We start from the raw sequence: 27,019 nt of genomic DNA, 5'->3' as shown, positions 1-27,019 counted from the left end.
GCAATGATCTGAGCATAATGCAGGTCCCAAGGATTCCTTAGACTCAATCATTGCTCAACACAACGTGGGGACCGAGGGCTAAATTGCCGGTCCAAGCCTGTCCTCCGCTGCCCCCTAGTGGTGGATAAGGAGCTTGCTGTGCAGCTGCTCCTCGGTGCTCCGTCGGTCCTGCTGCCTCTTCTCGTGGCCTTTTGGCATCATCACTATCTGACTCAAGAGCATTCTGTGGAGGTGCTGTTCAGACAGAATCCAAGGCAGGCTGGGAGCTCGGACACAGCTCGTTTATTAACTTTTCCAAGGACCTGGGTCTGGCATTTACATTACAGCCAGATCAGAAAAACGAATGTCAGTGGAGAGTGTCTGATCTGGAAAGCCCCGCCCTGCCATCCCCAAGCGCAGGCTCACGGATCATCCCTCCTACCACAAAGAGGATCTTGGGGAATACACTAACGTGGTGACGGGAGTGGGATTTGGGGGGATGCTACACCATGCAGTGCGCTGACTGCAGGCGAGATCACAGTCCTAAGGGATGAGAAACGTGGAGTCTGAGGAAGACGGGATCTGGACCTCTATCTCGTCCTCTCACAGGTCTCCCTGGGCTTTTGGAACAGATTCAGTCCCCTTTCCGTTGCGGGACACACTTGCAATATGGATTTCAATTGTGCTGGAGTCAGAACCTGGAGAGGAAAAAAAGACTGTCACGTGACGGTGTCCGTGTCCGAGAACGTCTTTCACAAGCTTCACAACCGTCTGTATTTAAAAAAGAAAAGTACATGATACTTTCACCTACACGTGGTTAAATCATTCCGAAGGACAAAAGTCCTACAGAATCACCTGGGGCAGCTGATGTATGACCTCCCTGAAGGGAGGTCCACCCTGTCTCCCTTCCTCCAGACCTCACCACTGGGCAGCTCACCGCATCTCAGCCGAACCCTGTGGGTGCTGCAGCCCAAACGGAAACAGACTGTTGACACGGGGGAGTTTCGGAGCCCTGGAACACGCTGTCTAAGGGGCCCGAGATCTCAGCTGCCCCAGGGGTCACTCGGGGGCAACAGGGCTCCGGGGTCGCCCGGCCACCTGCTCTCAATTCCACGAGGTGCCCCAAGGACTCCTCTTACTAAAACTTAAGAGGAGGGATGTAGGTAACCATCAGTAGAGTGAAAGCAAACGTCACTCCAGCCAAAAGAGTAATCCTGGAGGTCTGTTTAATCACCCCAACAACACGCCTTCCTTTAGAAGGTGTGGGAGATCTTTGCAACAGATGTCTGAATTGTTCTTTCTACGGATATCACTCCACAAATATCCAGGCTCGCCTGCCGGGTGCCAGGTTCTAGGGGGGGTGTGTCCGGAATACAGCGAAGGAAGACGCAGAGAAGGGTGGACTTTTCAGCGGTGCATGGGGCAGGTGACTGCCCTTCAGGAACATCTCCAAATCCCAACTCCCTCCACCGAGAGGCCCCGCTGACGGCTGCAGCCTCCTCCCCTCACGTCCCTCTGCTCACTCACAACCTCAGGCACATGCTTCTCTTACATCCAAGCTCAGTGCTGCCCCAGGGCCTTTGCACATCTCTCTTTCTGCCCGCAAAGCGCTCCAGATTTTCTCATGGCTCACTCCCACACTGCATTCAGGTCTCCACTCAAATGTTACCTCCTCAAGGAGGTGTCTGGGACGCGTATCTAAAACCACTCTCCTGCCCCCTCTTGGCGTGTTGTTCTTCGCAGCACTTCTCGCCGCCTTGAATGTTGTACAGTTCTTTGAGACTTTCATTCACAAATGCTGATATAATAATTATTATATAATCATACGGAGAGTCTCAGTGGACAGCGCCATTTGTCTACCTTAGTCGCCACAGTATCTGTAGTGCCTAAACAAGGCCCCGGCACGATAAACTAACGCTGAATGGCTAAATACCGTGGGGTCACCGCCTTGACGTCGGTGGGACACGGCGCAGGCACCGCAGAGCACTCACGGAGACTAACGTGTAAAACCGGCAGGAAGAAGCCCGCAGTAAGAAGAGCCACATGCAGAGTTTCCGAGGACACTTCAGGGGGAAAAGGAGAGGCCGTCAGCTCTCTGTGGGCTTGGAAATGCCTGGGGAAGCCGGAGCTACAGGAACAGGTGACGATATTACCCAAGAGGACGCAAGCGCGGGGTCTGCGGCGTGGCCGACACAGCACCGTCCCCACCACCACCCACACCCCACAGCGGCCTGCGGCCAACCACACAGGTCGGAGGGAGCCGCCCCAAGCGTGAAGAGCCCACCAAGGGGCGGGGAAGGAATTCAGACGACGGGGGAAGGGCCGGTGCCTCCGACGGGGAGGGTGGGAGCGGGGAACCTGCGCTTCCGGAGGGGTTCGCTGGCGCTTCCCCGAAGGCTCGGTTCTCTCGGCGTCGCTCGCCGTTCATGAGCGCGTCCTGGGCTCGTGGGAGCTTGTGTGCGATTTCTGTGGTCTTTTCAAAAAGCCTCTGGGTTGGAGGGTCACACGGGGGCTCGGGATCAAGATCTGGCCCGTTACCTGACGCTTTGGGACATATTCTGCCCCCCTTTTCAGAGTTCCTGCTTCCTTCCCCGTCCCCCGGGGCTCCACGGAGGAGACCCCTTTGTGTCACGACAAGGCCATGGTGGGGGTGAGGGACTAATTCTCTGTCGGTGCATGTGCACATCTGAGTGTGCGTGCAGGAAATGCAGCCGCCAGCGACCTCCCAGTGCCCAAGGGCCGAGCGCCTTCCTAGCAACTCCCGTCAGGGAGCCTTGCAAGCCCAGGCAGGTTCTCGAGAACTTCCTGGCTCCACGCAGACCTAACATTTGGGAAGGCATGTTGGATGCCCCGGTGCCCTCAGCTGCTGCTCTTGGATCCCTTAAAACCTCGAGGCCCTAGATCAGAAATCCCAACCAGGTGGTTACTTGCATGAGCCATAGAGAGCGTACAACCCCTGGGCCTGCGTCCCCTTCAAAGTGTTGAATTGGGTCCCGCCAGCCCGACAGAGTTGGAGGCCCTGGGGTTGTTCCCTCCCACACTCCCCTGGCAAACACAACCTATGGCGCCACCTGGTGGTACGTGGAGGGGCAAGTGACGGCAGAGAGAATCACAAAGAACGAGGTGTATGAGAGAACAGAGAAATGGGGACGGTAACGGGGAAGTGTGGGAGAGAACAGGGAATTTGGGGATTGTGAAACTGTGATGGAGGATAAAGAGATGTGCAGAGACGCAATGGTGGGAGAGAGAGTACTGTGGGAAACGGCAGAAACTTGGTGGGAGGTGGGGGAGATACGGAATTGCCAGGCAGAACTGAGAATTATGGGGAAGAGAGTACTGTGGGAGAGACTAGCCGTTGTGGAAGAGAGGCATTGTGGGACAGAGAACTGTGGGAGATGACGGGCAATTGTCAGAGAGAAGGAATTATGCTGGAGAACAGAAATCTCTCCGAGAAAAAGAATTTGGGGAGCGGTGGAATGCAGTAGCAAAAGGAACTGTAGAAGACAAGAGATTTGTGAGAAACCATGAAGATTCCAGAATTGTGGCAGAAAATGGGAAATTGTGGGAGCAATAGGGGGCTGTGGGAGAAACACAGAACTCTGAGTAAAGCAAGGGGTTGTGGGAGAGGATGGAGAATTGTGGGAACAGCAAAGGATTGGGGAGAGAAAGGGCAATTGTGGGTGAGAGGGAATGGTGCAAGAACTAGGGTATTGTGAGAGACACGGAATTGTGGTAAAGACACTTGGGGGGAGAGAAAAGACGTGCGAGAGAGACAGACAGTTACGCCCCCTCACTTCCATCCACTGTGTTCTGCATAGGCCACAAGCTTCCTACCTGTGGACACACTACATGTGCTCTCTTCTAACGACAGCCTTCTTCGTCTCCCCACATGCCCCGCGTCTCGGCCCTACCCCACTGACGCAATCCTTTATACCCTGTGGTCCATCTTGTCCACAGCCACACCCCTATCCCTGTGGCCACGCCCCTCTGCCACAGCAAGGGAAGGCCTGTTCTCCTCAACGCCCCTCCCCGCCAGGCCTCCGCCTAAGACGTGTCCCCTTTGTGACCACGCCCCCAGCTCCACTGCCGTCCCGCCGTGCCCCCTGCCGGTGGGCAGGGCTTGGGGGAACCTGGTCCAGGGTGACGTTGAAGGCTAGGGGAGCAGATCTCCTGAGAAATACACACCCCAACCTTTGAAGGCAATGATAAGGTTAAAGTATCCATCAGATCCTGAACTTTTCCCTTGTGAGCACAAAGTGTCCCTATTAAAGAAGGGCCGGAAATCTGACACTACGCTCCGTAAAGCTCATGGACAGAGGAGATAATACTTTAAGGGTTTCTGGTGCTCACCAGATAAAAACCAACCGGGTTTCTGCTTATTTGTGAGAAGTACCCTTTTTTCTTGACTTTTAGTCCCAAGGGAAATCATAAAGATGCGATTTTGAACGAAGTTGTCATAGAGAATTACGCACAGATCCCCTCAATGTTAGCTGTTGCCATGGTCACGAAGCATGATCATCCAATCAACTCTCCCACATCCATTCGCTAGGCTAGTCCTACAAGCAAATCTGAGTGCATCTCTCCACTTAAAAACCTTAACTGGCCTCTCGCTGGCCACTAGATAAGATGCCAACTCCTTAGCAGAATCTGTAAAAACCCTTCGTTATCTGTTCCCGACCTGCCTCTCCAGCTTCCCACAAATCCCACGCTGTGCCCACCCCTGAACAACGTACAGACATTCTGCCCTAAGTCTCCACACGGGGCGCCCTCCGGGCTTCCTCCCCTCCCATTCCAGTCTGCGGTGCAAGACCCAGTCTGAACATCACCTCCTCCAGAAGCCCTCACCCATGCGCCAACACCAACAGAGGCCCTGCCTTTTCTGTGTTCCTTTAACGCATCAGACTTTTTAGAATAAAATACAGTATTGTCTTTACTTAACTGACACTTGCAAGTTTCCTACATGATCCTTCCCAGGGACACGCACAGTCCACACACACCGCCCCGCCCCTCAGCTAAAACGCCGTTGACCATGTTGCAGAGGCTCGATGAATATTTGTTCAAACTCGGTTGACTTGTAAGTGCCAGACACCACGTCAGATACTTCCTTTCGGAGGCTCAGAGGAAGCCTGTTGGCCTCGAAGTGAATCCTAAAGTAGAGGCTTAAGGATATGATAAACCAGTCAAGCTTCATCTTAACCGATGCAAACAGGGAGAAGCCTAACTGTATTTACTGCTTCGAGTTTGCATCTCTGGGCTTTTCTCCCACATGTAATAGTACTTTCTGTATTATGAGTAGCTCCCTCCCTTTACTAAAGAGACTAAAAGCAAAGCGGCTGGGAAGGAGGAGAAAGGAAACGGCCCAAGACCAAGCCAGCCGTATCTCATTTCCAAGATTACCACTGTAGGCAGAAGGCTGCCGCTTCCTGAGGGTCCTGGCAGCGGCGTGTACGGCCTGTGGTATAAGAACAGGAGTCTCCTGCGTGGGGATCCTTCTGCCCTGGGCTTGTTTCCTGACACGTATCCACATCGTTTGCCCAGATCGCTCTGCCTTCATACTTTAAACGCAGATTGGAAATTTTCACGGACTCTTTCATTCTCTGTCTCGCCAACATTTGCTCCATGTCTCCGCTCAGGTTATGAATATGTAATGGGGTTTAGGTATGCTTACTAGAGTTAGCATTTATGGAATGCCCTCTGTGTCCCAGCACTATTTAAGCACATAGCACAAAGATCTATTTAATCTTACGAAAATCACTGTCGTTAGCACCCTGTTAGAGGTCAAGAAATACTGAGTGAGATTTGCAGGAAGGGCTGTAGTCCTCAGCTCACTTGGAGGAGGCCGAGATGGACAGTCCTGCGCCCAGAAGCCACGAGCCCTCCCTGGAGGGTGTCATCGTGGCTCCTGCGTAGCAAGTCCATTCCTTATACTTAGACCATATGTCACCTTGCTTCTAACAAGCTTCACAAATGTTGCTTTTATTCAAAGAAAGTGCTTACTCATTATAAATTCTTACTAAAAAATTGGTTAAGAAGATCTCAACTTTTTCCCCAGCTCTTTTGAGATATATTTGACACAGTACCCCAACTCTATGTTACTAAGAATTCTTTAAATCTTACGTCTAAGAAGTCTTTACAGCTTACAATTAATTACTCTTAGGCCTTTTAGAACTAATTTCCCATCAAAAATGTGTAATTTAACATAATTATTACAAACGACTGTTGGGCCCTTACCACGTGCAGTGGTCAAGCATGAGTGCAAGATGGTACATGGGTTGCAGGGTGATGCATTCTGGTTAAAAGCATTTGCAACCAGCCCCAGTGTAATGAAGTGGGAAGAGGGAGGGGCTCCAGGGCCTCAGTGGGGACAGAAGGAGGGCATGGGGTGGCCTCCTCCCCAAGCAGCATTTGTGGGAATCAACCCCCCGACCCCCAGAAGAGGTGCAGCAAACATGTGTCCGCTTCTTGTAAAGAATTTCCAGTCTTGTTACTCAATGCTAACAGCAAAATGTCTGCTCAAGAAGAATCTTTCAAGGGAATAAAGGTCTGCATAGACCAGGGACAGTAAAATTAATCAGTTATCATAACCATGACAGTCCCTGAGATTTCGTTAGGAATAAGGATCATAGGTCTAGTGATTTTTCTCTCTCATTACCCATCTTGATTAGAATATAAGTGAGCTTTTTGTAATAGTAAATTCAGAATACAGAGCAAATGATAAATTATAAGGTTACAGTATGTTTAATGAAAAGTACATATAATAGTTTATTTATATATTTTATAAATATATAAATTTATATAAATGTATATATAAATGTATATATATATTTATATATATAAATAGTATACATGAATATATAAATATAAAATGTATGTAATAGGTTTAGTAGACGGCAATCTTTAGAGAGACATTATTGGGGCCTTGAACTTTCTTCCTCCTTGTCGGCTGGGTTAATAGACATAACCCCAAATCCGATTAAACAGGAGTTTAAAAACAGGACCCATCTGAGGACCACAGTGCTAGAGTCTTGAAATGAAAAGGGCAGATCAGAAGAGCCAGCACTGGACGACCAGCATGTTCCCTTAAATGTCCCCGAATGAGGTGGACAGACCAAGCGGCATCTAAAAGCTGCTGAGGTCAGGTCGTACCATTCCTTGTCTGACGGCAAACGTTCGCGACAGGTCGTACCATTCATTGTCTGACGGCAAACGTTCGCGACGGGTTTGAAGTGGCAGTTTTGCTCCTATTCAAAAGGCCGTCCAGCCCAAGGTGGAGCCGCTCATAATTATTACAAGGCTACAGTGCTTAATAACTAGAGAAAAGGTACCACTGTCATAGTAAAAGGAGAGGTGGATGACGCGATGAGACCTAACGCTGTCACTTTCCACTCTCGCCTTGAAGCAGGTTCCAGACATCAGGACGGAAATGCTATGCACCAGCCACGTGGCCGTTGATAAAGCACTTCCAGGGGAGCCGGGGCCCCGCCGTCCACCTGCCTTGGCGGAGGGGCTCTTACCTTCAGACAGCAGGCTCACGGCCTCGTCGGAAGTGTGCCCGCCGGCCCGCACCTCCTTCCTGGCAGCGGGGCTCTCCCGGGGCTCATGGGAGCCCCGCAGGGACGGGGGACTCCGCTCGGCGGCCGAGGTGCTCATCGATTCCCACTGGATCTCCTTCCTGGGAGCCTGAAAAGCCGGGCGGCAGCCTGTCCAGCCGTAGAAGGCCAGGGACAACAGGAACCCTTGGGCTGGATTCAGTATCCCCTGGCAGGGAGGACAGAGAGACAGGGGTGAGTCAGGGTGGGACGGTGGGAATCAGAGCACTGGGTGCTCCCAGGGTGACTCGGGGCCCGCTGGGCTGGCCTCACTGCGACCTGCCCCACTGGCCGGTGTGGGGCGAGACAGATTGGCTGGCGGTGCTGCGCCCTCAAAGGTGCCCGAAGACACGGGAGGTGGCGTGGGGAGAGGACCTGAGTCAGACCAGGGAGGAGGCGGGAGAGGGAAGGCCCTGCGCGGCCCAGCCGGGCTGTCTCACCTCTGGCCCGTGGCCGTGCTCCCTCGCAGGGACTCGGGGCCCTGCCCCTCGCGCCCCTGTTAGGATGTGACCGCACAAAGGCACCTGAGCCTGTCAGTCCAGGAAACTCTGCTTACGTGTGGTCCCTGCACGTGACCACGGCACGGGCAGGGGTGGAGGCAGGCAGTGTGGGTCTTACCCTCCTGCGTCAGCTTTCCCCCGACTCTGAAGCAACATACATTTTAATTCTGTGTAGGGCACCGTGCATCTCTCCACGAACAGCTCGTGTGTGGATTTTTGTATTTGGAAATGCAATATGATGAAAACACTGAGGGAAGCGACCCATGCTCTTTCCACCTTATCATGATTTTGTGTATTTCTCGCCAATATTTTTTCATGCACGTGTTACTAGGTAGTTGAAATCAGTATAATTATTAGATCTTGCATGTTTCACGGAACACTAGATTTCACAATTGTCATTTTTTTACACTGTCATCTTCGACATCGGCGTAAGATTCCTCAAGATCAAAGACCATCATTAACTTAACCGTTCCCTTTTGTTTAAAACAATGTGGGTTACCTATAATGCTTCATAACTACGGACAGTGTTATAAGCAATACCTACATCCCTATGGTTTTTTCAGTCTGAAACATTTCTTCAAGAGAAATTCCCTGATATTTTAAATCAGCCTGAAAGGTTTGATTCACTTGCCAAGTTGATTTACCAGAGTCATGTCCATTTAATAACGACCCCAACACTGAATGAAAACAGCTAGCTCGTGGACCCAGGCCAGATGTTAGCATCCCAGGAACCTATTCAACTCCCTGCCTATTTAAATAACATATAGATCATACTTCTGAGTGGTTTTATCCCTTCTGTTTTTTTTTTTTTTCTTTAGGAAGAACATTTTAAATTAAGATAGACCTACCATCATGAACCATGTGGTCTCGGCTGCATTTCTGACCTGTTTCAAAGAGTCTCCATTGATATCTGGTTGCATTTCAAGATAGAATAAAAGGCTTTCATTGATGATATTCGACACCCAACTGTTAGAAAGAAAATGGCCCACAGGTGAAGAGAACATGTGACATAATTCTTTTTTTTTTTTTTTTTTTGTGGTACGCGGGCCTCTCACTGTTGTGGCCTCTCCCGTTGCAGAGCACAGGCTCCGGACGCGCAGGCTCAGCGGCCATGGCTCACGGGCCCAGCCGCTCCGCGGCATGTGGGATCTTCCCGGACCGGGGCACGAACCCATGTCCCCTGCATCGGCAGGCGGACTCTCAACCACTGCGCCACCAGGTAAGCCCCCACAATTCATTTTTAACGCTGGGGGTCAGGGACCATGCCTCCCGACACCTAGAAGTCCTGGGGCGGGGGCAGTGCTGCTTAGCAAGGAGGACGCAGCACACCAAGAACCTGACGTAAGACATGCCACCCCTCTCAGCCCAAAGCAGAGACCAACATATCCTTCCGATGGTCGCACTCAACACCACATCAGGTGGAAGGTTCTAGCACATGTCAAATAACCCAGAGTTCATCCTTCCTCTGAAGAGTAAGCTAATGTTTTGATGGAGACCAAAACAAATCTTGACATTTTATGTTTGAATTTTTTGAGGTTATTCTTGGCAGGGAGGTGACGTTTGAAACCACAAGCTCAGTGTATTTTTAGAGGGAGCTAATGTACGTCTCTCGTAGGAGACTGTGCAAACAAACCTGCTTGCATCACATCAATTATTAACACCACAAAGGCGTGCTCTGTCTTGCGAAGCATTGCTTCACCACAGCGAAGTGTTTCCTGATTCCAGTCGATTTTGCATTGGTCACAGGTCTATGCCCAGCACACCCACTTGAAACGCTGGGGCAGGACACCTGTGGTGGGAGGGGGGGTGGGTGGGGGAATGGGGGTGCGTGGACAGTTGAGGACAGGAAGATTGCTCTCTACCCTTCTTTTTTTATTATTATTTTTATTCTTTTGGCCATGCCACGCAGCTTGTGGGATCTTAGTTCCCCAACCAGGGATGGAACCCATGTCCCCTGCAGTGGAAGCGTGGAGTGCTAACCACTGGACCGCCGGGGAAGTCCCACTCTACCCTTCTTGCCTGAGCGGTGAGTCATAACACTAAAGATGGGTCCTTGCCCTTGTATCTTGTCAGATACAGGAATCCTGGTGTCAAGACTGATGCAAGGACTTCCCTGGTGGTCCAGTGGTTAGGACTCCACGCTTCCACTACAGGACGTGCGGGTTCGATCCCTGGTCGGGGAACTAAGATCCCACATGCTGCGTGGCAAAAAAAAAAAAAAAAAAAGCCTGCTGCCAATGGGTGGACTTAGAAGGCACTTGATTTAAATGCTAACCCCAGCGACGGGGCAAAACTCCGGAGGCATATGGGTGGGACGCATCAAAACTAAACTCGGGACTTTTCGTTCTTAGGGCTCTTTATGTAGTTTGAGTAGATGTGAATAGCTTTCCAGAAGTTCACGGATGGTAGACTTGCCTTCCTGTCTCGCAAGCATTTCCTCCAAAGGCACCTAGCACAAGTTTCAAAAATTTCCTCTCCGAAGACTCTTGCCTTTGGAACTTTCAGGTCACACTTGGAAAAGCAAATGACAGGCGGTTTGCATTTCCCTTCCCAGGGACAGTTTTTTAAAAAAAGAAGAAAGGTTACCAAATAATGAAAACCAGCATTATTTTGAAAAATCGGGTCTTGATCACGTCTCCCATCCGCCTCTCGTTCTCCGTGTAAACTCCTTGACTTCCTTTTAGTAAAGAGGCCACTGTAAAGAGCAGAGGGGAACAGCACGTCATTTGGTTATTTACGTTTCCCGCGTGCAAAGGAAGGGCAGTAAAGCAGGTGGGAGCTCCGAAGCAGAGCCAGGAGGCCGTGACGCCCAGCGAGACCCGGCCGTGCTTTCCTCACCACCTGCACGTGGGACTTCTCGGAGACTCACGGGAATATAGAGTTTTTAAACGTTTACTATGGAATCACTCTAGATTTACACAAGATTTGCAAAGACAGTACCGAGAGTTCCCGTATACCTACACCCAGCTGTCCCCAGAGTTAACATCTTACACAACCATAGTCACATTGGTCACCATGAAGAAGTCAACACTGGTACAGTGCTGTTAACTACACTCTGGATTTTATCTGGGTTTTACTAGTTCGGGAACTATATGTGTTTACGGTTTATATTTTTTACTATAAAAATAATGCATGCTCACTATTGTAAAATGTTGAAAGATTTGACATTTATCCTTGTAGACAAGTTGGAAAATACAAAAAAGTTTAGAAAAGAATTGATAACCCGTAGTTCACCCAGAGACAACCATCGTTAGCATCTTAGTGTATTTCCTTCCGGTCTTTATTCTATAAGTCATTTTCATTTGTTTGATGTAATCAAATCACTATTTTTTAATGCAATTTTGTTAAAAAAAAAAGCTATATTTAATAGACTAGCTTTTTGGGGGGAGGGGTTTTTTGTTTTTAATTTTTATTGGCGTATAGTTGATTTACAATGTTGTGTTAGTTTCAGGTGTACAGCACACTAGTTTTAAATGCAGATATGCAAAGAGCTGCAGTGATTTTTCTCTCCCTAGTGGTAGAGCACTTCACTTAGGTTCAATTTCTGCAACCCACAGCTGATCATCAAGTGACCTTTCTGTTAAGGTGTGTTTCTTTCTTCTCATTCTGCCCGTGAGGGACCCACAGGGCGGCATGAGGGGCCTGGAGACTTGCCTCAGGGCACGTTTCCTTGAGGACGGGATGGGGGCTGGAATGCAGGTCCCCTGCCTTGGCCGGGAGGTCTGTCCAGTGCATTCTGCTGACTCACAAGATCCCTTTCACCCAGTTCTTCCTGATGCATTTGACTCACTTCCTGTGCTCTCCTTCCTGTTTACTGCCCAATGGGAGAAGACACAGGCCCAGACATCACGGGGAGGGCCCAGGCTCCCAGGACGGCTCAGTCCACATCCATCCCTTCCCCTCGGCTGCCCTTTCCTTTCCTGATCCCGTCTCCCCTCCGCAGTTTTCCAAGGCCACTGGGGTCCTCTGGGGCACGCCCATGGCAGACTCAGGAGGAGCCCAGACAGAAGTGAAACGTCTCCTGGTCCCGGCTTTGAGCTAGCAGACGTTGGCCAAGGACTCGTACAGCCCATAATTGAGTAGGCTCGCTCCCTCTCGTTTATTAAACCCCCTCACTTTCCCCACCTGTACTGTGCTCCTGTCTGGAGGATGACACATGAGGTCCATGGTCCTAGATAATGATCAGAGCCCGTGGCCTGGGGCCGTAGCCGCGGCCTCGCCCCCAGAGCACTTCCCTGGGTTTACCTGCAGTCACTGTCTTTCGGAACAGGATGGGGTTGGCCACGAGGACGAGCAGCAGAGGCAAGTACGTGGTGACATAGTGGGGGATGGCGTGCTCCAGACCCCTGTCACACCTGAGGGAGGAAAGCCGGGTCATTCTCCAAAACACCGGGGCTCTGCCTGAGATACGCCGACTCATCTGCAAGTCGAGACAAGAGGACCAGATCGAAGGAAACACACAGATCGGCTTCTGACTCTGCCCGAAGGAAACCTGACTCGTATCTCACGTCTGCGGACAAGCATTAAATCACAGAAGAAGGAGGGTCAGTCACGGTTCTGTGTCTCGTGAATCAGGGAGCTTTTAAAGTTCCCTGCTGGGAAAAGGTGAAGAGGGCAAAAGGCGCTCTGGGGTGGTGGATCCCCCCCAACTCCCCCACTGGGTCTCTCAAACAAGTGGGTCTCCCCCATTTGTCTTTCAAACAAGACAAAGGCGTTCTACGAACCTGCTGGGTTTTCGGCACTTACTACAGCTGTCAGCTAAGCCTGGCTGACATCACGCATAGGATCCAAGCTCTGTCCTCGACTATCAAAATACCCGAGCCTCACACGGCACAGGATATCTGTTGTCATGGTGACAGGTAATCATTTCAGGGGTTCTTTTCGGGGAGGGGGACCCGGATTTCTACTGATGGGTCTTGAGAATCATCTATCACCACAGGACACGGTGGGTGCCACACACAGGTATGCTACCGAGGCCGGGGCTATCAGTTAACAAATACATAGCGTAGAGGAGAACGGCAAAGAGGAAGAGAGAATCCAAAGCAGAGGGGATGTTGCCCAGGCCCGACCCCAGACGGGGTGGAAAAGCAGAGGAGGGAACAGCTCCTGTGGCCACGGAAGGTGGAGTGATAAAAACGCTACTGCTCTCGTTTTCATAGGTATGAAGTGCTCACACCAGAGGGGAAAGTGGCTGAAAGTGCATGGAAACAGGTAAGAAAAATGCAGTGCCCATCTTTGTTGCCTTAAGGATGACAGTACCACCTGAGGATGGTGCCTTCTTTCTGTTTTTTGGTTTGCGTGTTTTGTTTTTTACCCTGAAAGCCGTATTTTATTGGAGTATGGTTGACTTACAATGTTGTGTTGCTACCTTCTTTTATTTTATTATTATTATTTTTTTTGCTACCTCCTTTTTAACAGAAGCTTTCCTCTTGAGCTGTGAAAGCTAAACTGTGGTCGGGAAGGGCTTGAGGGGAGAAAGGGAAACAAGAGGGGGGAGAGATGAGATTCGGGTGCCTGTACTGAATGTAAGGAACAAACGAGAGAGGGTGGGAGCCTGCAGAGCGCCGAGGGCTCTGGGTCGTCGTGGGCTCTGAGGGTGGATATGAGGAAGGATGGAGATGCTTCAGGGGGCGGCCTGGAGACCGCGGGGCACCTTGGCGTTCCTGAGTGTCCTTGCAGCAATGGCTCCCTCGCGCTCAGACGCAACGTCCCCAGGATCTCACAGGTGGAGGCCAGAGATAAAAACTCCCTTTCCAATTAAGCGCATCCCTCTGTAACAGCTGCTAACTCTGTACTTGTCCTTTTAGGGTTCCTGGGGAGAGTGGGCTGTTTGGAGGGATCTACACAGAGGCCACAAAGCAACACCAACGTGGAGACATCTGAGTGAGTGGCTACAAGAAATCGAAAAAGAAGGGGCAGAAACGGTCTACACCACAGGTCAGCAAACTTTTTCTGTAAAGGAGCAGATAGTCAATATTTTAGCCTCCAGAACCCTCATAGCCTCTGTCAAACTACTCAGCTCTAATGTGTAACTGGCCATAGACCATACATACACACATGGGCACGGCTGTGTGCGAATAAAGCTTTATTTACAAGAGCAGGGCAGAGGGCCGGATCTGTCCTGAGGGCTGCGCTGTGCTGATCCCGGGTGTACACTGCCCTGAAGTCACAGACAAAGAGACAATGTCCAACCTCTGTTTTTCAGCTTTCCATTGAAAATTAGAGTATATATCCTTGGAGGGACCTTGAGGCTTTACAAGTGGTTGCACTGATGGGGTTTTAAACTTGAAGAAATGCCTGAGACAATTTCAGAGGCCACATCGCCCAGTGTCTGTGTTCAGAACAGCACAGGATGGAGAGAGGTGAGAAAGTGCAGACAGCAGAGGCTTAAAATAAGCTTGTCAAGAGCGAGCGACCCTTTGTGTCTTCCAGCCATCTCCAACTCATTCTTGGGACGCTCAACTCACCTGCTCGCCCAGAGGAAGCTGGTTTGAAGAATGAAAAATAAACAGTGGGCAGGGGAAGGCTGCGTCCGTCTGGAGGGGGACAGGCCTGGAGGCTGGCACACAGGCTGGTACGGGGGAGCCGTGGCCCCAGCTTTGCATCCACACCGCGCACAACACCAACCCACACGCAGGGGACAGGCAGAGGCAGGGACGCTAACTCAAGGTGCCAGCCACTGTGCTCTCAGCTGCACAGATCCAGGACGATGGCCTGCCCGCCCGCTCGGGGTCAGTGCCTGGGCGTCTCCTGCAAGAGAGGCGGGGGGGGGAGGTCCAGGCGTCGGGGGAGTGGGCTTGCTGGGAGCCCCGGCTTACCTGGCCACGGAAGGGTAGTACAGCATGAATGCTCCCTCCACGCAGAGCAGTGCGGCCAGGCCCCAGGCCATCATGTGGTAGAGCAGGATGGTACTGGGGGAAGAAGGGGCAGAGGGGCGGCCACGCCTGAGGTCCAGCACTGACCAAGCCCCGAGCTCCGCGAGCGGCAGGAAGATGCACGCAGAGCAAACCCTTGGCAAACAGCTGCCCGATTTTGCCTGGGAGGTTTTTATTTTTCCTCTGATTGAGGTGAAATTCATATAACATCAAACTCACCATTTAAAAATGAGCAACTCGGCGGCATTTAGGACATCTACAGTGCTGTGCAAGCACCCCCTCTATCCAGTTCCAGAACATGTTCATCCCCCCAGAAGGAAACCCGGACCCACTCAGTGGGCTTTCCCCGTCATGCTTGTGCCCCCGGCCCTGGTAACCACTCATCTACCCCCCGTCTCTGTGGATTTGCCTGTTCGGGACATTTCATCCAAGAGGAGTCACACACGACGTGGCCTTTTGTGTCTGGCTTCTTTCCCTCAACCTAAGCCTTTCAAGATTGAGAGGAGGGGACTTCCCTGGTGGCACAGTGGTTAAAACTGCACGCTCCCACTGCAGAGGGCCCGGGTTCTATCCCTGGTCGGGGAACTAGATCCCACATGCATGCTGCAACTAAGAGTTTGCATACCACAACTAAGGAGGCTGCATGCCTCAACTAAGGAGCCCGCCTGCTGCAACTAAGGAGCGCTCATGCCGCGACTCAGGAGCAGGTGACCGCAACTAAGGAGGCTGCCTGCCACAACTAAGACCTGGCACAACTAACTAACTAACTAAATAAATAAATAAAAGATTGAGAGGAGTGAGGCACGGGTACCTCATAATTCCTCCTAAGTGCCTGGCTCCCCCAGTAGGCAAGCAACTCCTGGCCTCTGTCCTTCCTGAAGTCACCTCCGTACCTAATATGCAAGCATCTTAATGCTCAATCCAAACCAAGAAGGTCTCTAACAAACGTGTGGTGGTTCGACGATCCAGGACAGCGGGGAGGTGTCCCATCTTGCCTCCTACCCCCCATTCCCTGCATAGTTCACATTCTCTCATCGTTACCATCTCCATCCTTCACCTCTGTACTCCCACACACCCCACCCTGTCCCTCTGAGAGATTCAAGGCAGCCAGCCTTGCAGGTGGGGTCAGGACGATGGGCCACCTGAGCCCGTGCAGAGCTACCTCGCTCTTCCAAGACAGCCTTTGTTTGCCTCTTCTGTGCAATGGGACGTGGCCCGGGGCTGCTCCCTCAGAGGTGCCCACTGTTACTCAAAACTCTGCCAGATGGGACTTCCCTGATGGCGCACTGGTTAAGAATCCACCTGCCGATGCAGGGGGACACGGGTTCGAGCCCTGGTCCGGGAAGATCCCACATGCCGCAGAGCAACTCAGCCTGTGCGCCACAACTACTGAGCCCGTGCGCCACAACTACTGAAGCCTGCGCGCCTAGAGCCCGAGCTCTGCCACAAGAGAAGCCACCTCAGCGAGAAGCCCGAAGAGTAGCCCCTGCTCGCTGCAACTAGAGAAAGTCCGCGCGCAGCAACAAAGACCCAACGCAGCCAAAAATAAATGAATAAAATAAATTTTTAAAAAAACCCTCTGCCAGACGCCTGGCAGAGGGTGCAGCCCCTGGCCCATCAGGACTTTAACCCTGCGGACCCGCCGTGGGGACAAAGGGCGTGGTCAGGGATGCGGTGAAGGACGCCCTTCTACAAGGAGACAGGAGGGAAGAGAGATGGCCCAGAGGGCATGCTTCAGGGAGGAGACACTGCACAGCCGGCCCACTGGGCGGCCACGCGGACGCGGCTGCACCTTCGCCTCCCCTGGCACTGCTGGTTCTGGAGCAGCCCTTCCCTGCCCGTCCGGCTTTGGGAGCGTGCGGGGGTCTGTCCTGCCCACAAGTCACAGGCTTTGCCGGACACTCAGGAAACTAAGGAGCAGCTTTGCACAGGGGCTGGGCCGTGGCAGGGTGGCATCTGCGTTCCAGACGCCAAGCCTGGGCTGCAGGGAGCCGCTGGGGTCATCTCCTGGGTGGGAGGGCGAGGCCAGCTCGCGCTCCCCAAAGCCCGGCCCTCGGTTCCCCTCGGCCCCAAACGCCCACGAGGGGGGGGAAGTCAGAGCCGGCCGCGGGACCCAGGCCGCGGCCACGTCAATAACCGATACAGCCAGAAAGCCGTGGCGGATCGATCCGGAGCAGCCCCGGCTGAAGACCCTCATCCCTTTTTCTGACGGCAAGCCAGTTTTCACGTGCGGGCACGCGAAGGCCGCTCCGCCCCCCACGACCCTCTTTGCTCTCACACTCCCCTTTTCTTAGGGCAAGCAGAGCTTCTCCCGGGATCTCAGGTGCCGGTCGGCATGGCTAAACCGTGCGTCTCCCGCACCTGGAGCCCAAGAGGCAGTTTACATGTTAACTTTCAATCTGCCTTAATGACATTGCTTAGGGAAAATTCTCCCGCGCCAAAGGAAACAGCTAAATGCTGGAAGGATCTAGAAGGGAATGTGGAGTTTAATCCCGCCATACCGGAGGAGTCTGGCCCCCTGCCTGGGAATTCCTCGGGACCCCTCTCCACCGGCTGCAGGTTCTTCATTGCCACCTACAGCATCCACTCCGCCCTCGGCTCTGCAAACAAGCTGGCGATTCAGAGAGGGGCTCCAGAGGCTCTGGACCCGCACGCTCAGCTCTGGCTCTAAACCACCCCGGGCTGGCCCCTCAGATACCTCACCCTGGGAAGCGTGACTTGTGCTAGGGACGAGGTCGGTGCTGGGTCTCCGTGGCTAGAGAGCACCCGTCTTATTTCTCTGCTGTGGGCCCGCTCCTTTTTGATGGGAGAGCCCACTTCACCGCCGACGGTCTTCCCAGCCCTGGAACCCTGCCCTTGGGAGGCATCTGGGTGTTTGGCATCCCTGGAGGGCCGCCTCCTGTTCGATGGGCGGGTCCTCGGAAGCCTGGCGTCCTCTAGTCCCTGCACATCCGCAGACTTCTGCCTATCCTAACGCCAAGCTCCAAGATGAATTCCAAACACCCGCCGGGGTGTGAGGAGGGCTTCCTGATCGCCTGTCCTGGCTTCTGAGGGCTCTGTCTGTTCTCCGGGTCCAGAGAGCTGTCACTCAGCCCTGTCCAACTCCAGTCCCTCACGGGTGGAGGTGCATTTCCTATGACAGCAGGAGACATACTCTTCTAGCTTCTGTTCGGTGCTCCAAGGTTCCTCTTATCTCCACAACTGAGTGGTGGTCTATGAGACCTCTAATTGTATCCTAGCTCCGATCCCTCCCAAACTGAGTGAGGGAACCATCCCACTTGCACTCAGCTTCTGGGACAAGGTCTCCTCGTGCTGCCTACCCAAAGTCATTCTCCCTTTTTTCCTCAGCAACAGAACCTGGATGTCAGGCAGAGCAGCAGCACGCTTGGATAATCAACTGTATTTCCTACCTCCTCTTACAGCTAAGTGTGGACAGAAAACTAAGTTCTGGCCAATAACATGAAAATGTTATTGTTGTGTAAAACTCTCATGGACAGCAGGCCTGCTTAAAACAGGTCCCTGCTTAAAGGGATCTGGCTCAGGGGACAACAGGCCCCTTTTGCATTGCCCCCTACCTCCTTCCTGTTTTCTGGAATGCTGATGTGATGACTGGAGCTCCAGCAGCCATACTGGGCCATGATACCTTGAGGATGGAAGTCACATAATAGAATGGTGGAGCAGAAAGAGAGAAGGAGCTTGGGTCCCTGATTTCCAGCATAAGAGCCCTAGATTGCCTACCTCTGGCCTCTTTTAGCGTGAAAGAGAAATTCCTATCTTAAGCCACTATTGTTTTATGTATTTTATGTAGCCAAAACTAATTCTCACTGATATACCTGGTTGGCAACCTTTAACCTTAACTGTCTTCCCTACAGAATTTTCACAACCAAGTATACCTCGGTTTTGTACAGATGTGTAAGAGCTTGGGAACTAAGGCAAAAAGGTAGAAGAAAGAAACGCAAAACTGAAGAGAGTACTAAATTTCAGGCCAGAGAGACAAAGTGAATGATGATGTGATACACGTAAGGAATACCAAGGATCTCAGAGTGGTGATTCACTAAGATTGCCCAGTGTAGTCTGTAGCTTAATATGGTCTTTATTTGGTTACTCACGTTGGTTTCAAAAGTGAATTTATTGAACCCGTGGTGCTGGGGCAACTGGATATCCACCTACAAAAGAATAAAGGCGGACCTATCCTCACCTCCACACATAAATTAATTCAAAGATCTAAATAAAATTGTTCAAACGATAAAACTCTTAGAAGGAAACAAAGGTATAAATCCTTGTGACCTCGGGTTAGGCAATGGTTTCTTAGATGACAGCAAAAGCACGAGAAATAAGAGAAAAAAACACAAAAACTGGATTTCATCAAAATGAAAGACTTTTATGCTTCAAAAGGTACCACCAAGTAAGTGAAAAGACAACCTGCTGAATGAGAGAAGATATTTGTAAATCATATATCTAATGAGGTACTTGTATCCAGAATATATAAAGAACTCCTATAACTCAATAATAAGAAAGACAAACAGCCCAGTTAAAAACTGGAAAAAGGAAGCAAAGAGATATTTCTCCAAAGAAAGTACACGAATGGCCAATAAGCACATGAGAAGATGCTAAACATCATTAGTTATCAGGGAAATCAAAACCACAATGAGATACCACTTCACACACAGCAGGATGGCTAAAATCTCAAAAAACCAAACACACAGAAAACAAGTGTTGTTATCAAGGATGCGGAGAAACTGGAACCATTACACATTGCTGGTGCAAAGGTAAAATGGTACAGAGTCTTTGGAAAGCAGTTCAGCAGTGCCTTACAAGGTTATGCAGAGTTACTATATGACCCAGGAATTCCACTCCAAGGTGTATACCCATAAGTATATGGCGAAAACATATGTCCACACAAACACCTGCATACAAATATTCATTGCAGCATTATTCGTAGCAGTCAAAACAATGGAAACAACCTAAAAGTCCAGTGACTGATAAACGGGTAAAAGGCAGATAGCGAAACAATGGAGTATTATTCAGCAACGCACAGGAATGAAGAACTGCTGCGTGCCACAATATGGATAAATCTCGAAAATAACAGGCCAAGTTTAACCAGCCAGATACAAAACGCCACACATTGTATGATTCCAGTTACAGAAACTGTCCAGAACAGGCAAATCCAGAGACAGACAGTAGATGTGAAGTTACCAGGAGCTGCGGGAGAGGGAAGAATGGGAAATGACTCGTAACCAGTACAGAGATTTGGGGGATGAATAACACGTCATAAAGCCAAATAATGGTTATGGTTACACAATTCTGTGGATATGCTCACAAACAATGGATTTTATACATTTAAACAGATGAACTTTATAAAGCTATTTAAAAAGAAAAAAGCAAACAAGGGCTCCATGCAAAGGGGGCCTAATGGAAGTGCACCACGAACTTGGTCGGGGACCCATCCTTCCTGGGCCTGGAGCCCGGAGACCAGGACACCCGCCGTGCCCTCCTGCTTCTCTTTGGCACGTAGGTTCTCTGTGCTTCTGTCTCCTCCATAACGTGCACATCCCAGCTCCAACCCCAGCTCCCAGTTACCGAGCGCCTGCTACGTGCCAGGCTCCATCCATAACCATCCACGGGTACTATCACATTTACTGTTTCCAGGAACCTCCTGAGGTGGGTACTGTTTTACAGCTGAGAAAACGGAAGTCCAGAGAGGTTCAGCCACTTGCCAACAGTCACACAGCTAGTGAGTGATGGGGCAGGAATTTGAACCCACCAGGACCCAGGCACTAACCCTTCCTGGGTTCCTCCCAGGCAGCCCCTGGCAGCTCCAGAACCCTCGGGCTCCGTATTTAGCATCCTGTATCAATACATACATCTAAGAACTTTTCTCCTAAACCTTTAGACACCATCAGAATTTTTTATTTTCATGCCAATTCTTATTTTTTTTTAAGTCTTTGTCGTGTTCCAAATATTTAATCTATTGAAATACTGTTTTCAGGGTTTTAAAATCCTGTTTTTTTCTGGTAGGGGGCACCTGGAGAAATCCTCGATATTTCGATTGTGCCTTCAGCCTTTTATAAAAATGAGCTGAACAGACGTTTCTCGGTGGAGGGGTCAGCTGAAAGGTTCTGATCAGCTGTGTCTGCCGTACAGAGATGCAGCGCTCAGCGGTGTCTCCAACCTTCCCTCAGGCAACAAACTAGGGCAGAAGCCAGCTGGCTTGCTCTGAATACCTCAGTCCCGCCGATCTCCGGATCACCAGGTAGGCATCGACCGCATAGCAAAACAGCCACCAGAAGCAGGCGCTGTACAGCAGCTGGATCCACATCTGTAATCGGGAAGAGCCGGCGTCAAAGCTCCTGGACATGGGTTTCCGTGAAATGAGCTGGCAGACGCCCACTTCCTCTGACGTCACGGGGCAGCACGTGAAAGCCCTCCGGAGAGGCTTGGAAACCCAGGCCGGCATGTGGCCTGGGACGGGCGTGCGCCTTGGTGCCCTGTCTGCTCAGCTGCACCGGGTCCAGCGAGCCCCGCCTTGTGCTACGCTTGTGGTCAGAGGTAGAGGGCTCAGGTGTGCGGCTTGGCCTGGCATGAAGCTCTTTTGCTGAGGACCAAGGAGGATGGGCAGGAAGGACCTTCCCAGTAGAAGGAAGGCGGTGGCGGGGGGACTCCGTACGTTAGAAGCGGCACGAGATCTATATACTAAGACAGAGGCTCCATCGGGATGCAGCTGGGAAGCAACAGAGGGGAGGAAGGGAGAGATGCTGACGGCTGTGGCACAGATGGCGGGTCAACAGGGTACCAGTGTCCTTTGAGGTCATTCACTGGAGTGTTAACTTGGCGGACAGAGCAATATGGATGGACAAATGGCTATTTTTAAATATATATTTTGTTAAGTAAATACATCCATTAAATCAGTAACTTTTTTTTTCTTTTTTCCTTTTTTGCCCAGCTGGTTTTGATTGTGGCTGGATCTAAGGTAAGGATTGAATGTGTGTTTAAGGGTGGGGATGGCAAACATACTAGCACAGTGGTTCTAAAACTGGAGTGTGGGTCAGAGGCCCCTGGAGGGTTTGTTAAATCACAGACGGCCCGCACCCCAGGGTCCCTGGTCAGTGGGGTGAGGGCTCTGAGCGTGTGCATTTCTAAAAGCTACAGTGGGCTAGCGGGAGGGATGCGACCACGCTTTGAGGACACAGCGTAACGGAGCGGGGCAAAGGGGAGGGAAGGGGGAGACCAGGGGAGGTACACTTACTGCACTCCCCATGCAGAAGGCGGTGGGCCACACGTCTGTCCCATTCACGGCTGAGATGTCGTCCACGAAACTCGGGAACCCTAACCACACCGTAGACCGGACTGTGATACCTAAGGGAGAATCAGGTGATGCTTTGTATCTGCTCCTAATACAAATCTAAAGGTGACTTGTTGACTCTGTAAAAATGATGGATGGACGGATGGATGGATGGATGGATAGATAGGCAGATAGACAGATAGATAGGAAGGGAAAGAGAAAGATGTGAGGGAGACAGGGAGGAAAGAAACACGCTGGTGTGTGCAGAGAGACAGAGAAAAAAATAAGACTCAGAAAATAATTATTATGGTAGTGGAGCAATCCCAGGCACTTTGATTTCAACTTCACCCCCATTAGCCACAGTGCTGTCCCTAACGTTGTCTGTCTGTTTATTTGGCACCCAGAAGTGATTATGTGAATAACAATTTATATTTCTTGGCTATATTTTTAATGTCCAAGTTAACTAGTCCTCACGTAAAAAAGAATGATTGAGAAAGCACATTCTGAAGTTTAAAAAGATAGTTCTTTCATTCTTTAAAAAATATACATTTAAGATTTTCACAAATTAGCTCTTGATAATCTACTTTTGCCATTTATTATTTGTGAGTTTTCCTTGCTATTTGACCCAAATATCTGATTCTCCTCAACACAGTATACACACGTAAGGCATATATTAGGGTTCTCTGTTAAGTAATTCGATAGATAGCCTTTGTTTAAGCATTCACTATGTAACACCCCGCTCAAGGGGACCTGTGAGCAGTACAGAGTTACACACTAGTGTTGTGTGTGTATTTCACATACAGAAATATACACTGTGTCACATGCTACCAAATATACACTGTGTCATATACCACTAAAAGGGTGAGTATGAACACTAAAAGCCTAAGATATAGCTTCTCGTTCTTAAGCACAGATAACAAAAATAATGCTTTGCGTCCACATAGTGCTTTGTCGTTTTCAGTCCAGAGCTCTGCTTTGAGCTCGATAAACACTTTTTTTTTTTTGTATCTATATGAGGTGATGGATATTTACTAAACTTGTTGTGGTAATCATTTCATGATAAATGTAAGTTATTATGCTGTACACCTTAAACTTATACAGTGCTATATGTCAATTATGTCTCAGTAAAACTGGGGAGGGAGTTCCCTGGTGGTCTAGTGGTTAGGATTCTGTGCTTTCACTGCCGTGGCCCGGGTTCAATCCCAGGTCAGGGAACTGAGATCCCACAAGCTGCACGGTGTGGCCAAAAAAAGAAAAAAAAAAAGAGATATTTAAAAAAAAACTGGGGGAAAAAAACCACCCCATGAGATAGGCATCTGTATTTCTTTTTTTTTTTTTTTTTTTTGGCGGTACGCGGGCCTCTCACTGCTGTGGCCTCTCCCGTTGCGGAGCACAGGCTCCGGACGCGCAGGCTAGGCGGCCATGGCTCACAGGCCCAGCCGCTCCGCGGCACGTGGGATCTTCCCGGACCGGGGCACGAACCCGTGTGCCCTGCATCGGCAGGCAGACTCCCAACCACTGCACCACCAGGGAAGCCCTGTATTTCTTATTTTTCAGCGAGGAGGTCTGGTCACCAAGCCTTCCCCTGACTCCTGCTTCTGCCCATTTGCCCGCAGTGTCATGCACCTTCCTTCTAAAGGCCAAAGGATATACGAATATTACTTTGCTGACCCTCAAAAGATGTTTGCATGCAGCTCTATTTTCAGATATTCAAGTTACAGAAACTAGATTATTATTAAGATGCTTTTCCAAAATGCTTTAGCAGAATCAGGAAGAAAACCAATTTTTTATTTTATTGTCCTGCACCAAATTGATTTTATCGCTATAGCTTCCTGTCTTACTCCTCGAGTCTAAGCAAGTGACTAGAGGTTCCATAGCATTTATCTGAAGCCAAGATTCTTGAGTGTCTCCAATCACACAACCAGGAACAGGAGGACCAGGCCCTGGGACACACAGCCACCTGTGCCCAGAGAAGCACTCAAGGGGCCCCCGAAGCTGCTGCCCCCTCACGGCACAGCGGTGGAAGGCACTTCAAATACCGCCAGCAGCCTTTCCTTCAAGAGCAAACACGACTGAAAAACACAATTCCAAAATGCCAGCACCTGTCAGCCAATTACAAAACATGGACAGTATTTGGATCCTGATTTGAAAAAACCAGTTGTAAAATAGCATTTATGAGACACCTGAACATACACCAGTGATATTAAGCAACTGGTTTTCATTATTTTGGGGTGATAGTGATATCTGTGTGATATGTATGTTTTTTAAAAATTCTTATCTTCTACAGCTATATATTGAGATTTGTGTGGGTGAAATGATATAAATTCTGGAATCTGCTTCAAATTAACCCAGTGGAGAGTGGGATACGGGGATGGGGTATAGATGAAGCTAGGTGATGGGTACAGGGAGTTTGTTATACAATCTCTCTACATTTGCATATGTTAAAAAATTTCCAAAATAAAAAAGTTAAAATGCTTGGCAATATCTAGCATAGAGGTTTGTAAAATGTGCCGTGCTGGAGTTGAAAGCAGGGGTCAACAAAGTCTCTGTAAAGGGCCAGAGAGAAGATATCTTAGGCTCTACGGGCCATAGTTTCTCTGTTCAGCACTCACTTCTGCCCTTTTAGGGCCAAGATGCCCCCAAACAAGGCACAAGTGCAGGGCATGGCTGTATCCCCATAAGACTCCACTTACGGACGCTGCCATTTACATTTCATGGAATATTTACATGTCAGAAACAGTCTTCTTCTTTAGATTTTTCTAAAAACACTTTAAAATGTAAAAACTTTTTTAGTTCCTGGGCCATAGATAAGAGGCAGCAGGCAGGATGTGGCCTAAAGGCTGCAAGTTTGCCCATCTGTGGTATAAAACCCAAACTTAGATAGATAAATAAACAAGTAAGTAAATAAAAGTGTAATAGATATACATATATATATACATATATATACACATATATATACATATATATATACATATATATATATATACACATATATATATGTATATATATATATATGGGTTTCTTCCTGATTCTGCTAAATCATTTTGGAAACGATTTTGTGTGTGTGTGCACGCGCACGAAATATTAACTGTTAGTCTCTCACTAGTGGTACATTTAGGGATGCATTGTATTTTCTGGGTTTTCCTTCACAGCACCGTCTAAAGTTTCCCTATAAGTGCAATAACAAATACATCAAACTGTTTAAAAAACAAAAAAAACAACGGTCCCCCGAAGGAACTTTTACCGACCATCTTGTATCGCAGAGTCCCCTGGTCGTCCAGTCCGGCCCCTGGGGAGCCGCCTCCGGCTCGGCCCTCCTACCCGTGGGCCGGGCGTCCTTACCCGCGTGGCGACCAGGTCCTGGGCGGGGGCCGCGCGCGCTCATCCACGCCCCCGGCCGGGAGCGACCTGCGGGCCGCGCGCCCTCAACCGCGCGCGGACGGATCCCCACCCGCGGGCGCGCCCTCACCCAGGCAGCCGAGCAGGTCGCAGGCGGCGGCGGCGCGCAGGATGCGGGCGGAGGCCGGGGTGCGGGCCGTGGCCGGCGGGGAGGCTGAGGGGAGGCCGGGGCCCGCGGGCCGGCGCCCGGGCAGCAGCCGCAGGAGGCCGAGCGCCAGGTGGAGCGCGCCGCTGCCCAGGCACAGCGCGTGGAAGGCCCGTGGCTGGAAGCTCAGCACCAGCTGCGTGGCGGCGTCCCGCGTGGCGCAGCAGAAGGTCCCCAGGCGCGGGGAGGCCATGGTCCGTGCTGGGGATGCGGCTCGTGTCTGCCTGGACCCCGCCGGCCGGCCCGGGTCATGTGCTGGTCCGGCCCTTGGCGGGGGTGGGGAGGGGGGGAGCCGTCATGTGCCCTGGGCCTCTCCGCAGCCCCCGCCCGATCCCCCGCGCTGGCAGTCAAGGCGCCAGGCTTGCTGGGGGCGTCGCGCCTCTGCAGACGCGTCACGAGGGTGATGCTTGGTCGGGGGCGGGGGGTGCGGGGGAGGGGCGGGGGAAGGAGCGCGCCGGGGTGGGGAAATCAGCTCTCTCCCCTTTCACCAAGGCCTTCCCAAGGGGAGGCGTGGGGCGTTGCTAATTCTCCAGAGTCCAGAGCCCCCCCTGCCCCCACCACCCCGACACCGCCGTCTCATCTTAACTCATAAGAAAGCATGCCTCGTGCCAGATCTGCCCGGTGTGGGACTCTGCCGTCCCTAGTTTTGATCCCTTACAGGTTCATAAACTGTGACTGCAGTGATTGGCATTAAAATACTTCTTTTTTAGGGTCGCTCTCCCATACGGAAACGACCCCCTAGAGCTAAGATTTTCCCTGAAAATCAACAAATCTTGAAGAAAGGGGAAACTGCTTTGCCCAGCTCCACACACACACACACACACACACACGCACGCACGCACGCACACACACACACACACGCACTGTGCACCTTCCAGGGCTCTTCCATTTTTACTCATCTCAACAATGTAGGGTTAAGTTTTTCACATTGTAAAATTACTCGCTTTTGAGAGTACCTCTGTTTAGGAAAAAAATGTTCAAGTTTATTCAGATTTTCTTAACTTCTTTCCTTTCTAGATGAATTTCAGTATACATTGAAAATCATGCTTTATTCTCTATGTATAAAAGTTTCAAAATGATATTAGTACTAATGATAATATACTGAGTGGACTGTTTTCTTAAAAACACTTCAGGGTTGAAAATAAAAGAGCCCCCTCTAGATTCTGGCTTTACTAACCAAAGCTTTATTTTTTAAAAAGAACCCCACCCCCACCCCCAGCTCCATCATATTTATTAACAGCAAACCTAAT

At 50.5% G+C, this 27,019-nt stretch overlaps 1 protein-coding gene across 1 annotated transcript; it reads right to left on the bottom strand.

Moving 5' to 3' along the window:
- Positions 1-267: 267 nt before the first annotated feature.
- Positions 268-26,173, bottom strand: LOC137216323 (G-protein coupled receptor 143-like). Its single transcript, XM_067722260.1, is given in 10 exon segments — positions 268-677; positions 7,494-7,737; positions 8,917-9,034; positions 10,655-10,763; positions 12,314-12,423; positions 14,887-14,979; positions 21,168-21,262; positions 22,190-22,299; positions 25,695-25,970; positions 25,973-26,173. Coding segments are annotated over 10 exon segments (1,299 nt in total). The 5' UTR covers positions 26,022-26,173; the 3' UTR covers positions 268-582.
- Positions 26,174-27,019: the final 846 nt, after the last annotated feature.

This window comes from Pseudorca crassidens, chromosome X (assembly GCF_039906515.1).
Source record: "Pseudorca crassidens isolate mPseCra1 chromosome X, mPseCra1.hap1, whole genome shotgun sequence".
Lineage (NCBI taxonomy): Eukaryota > Metazoa > Chordata > Mammalia > Artiodactyla > Delphinidae > Pseudorca > Pseudorca crassidens.
The sequence above is the reverse complement of the archived record's forward strand: the minus strand, read 5'-3'. Positions and strand labels throughout refer to the sequence as shown.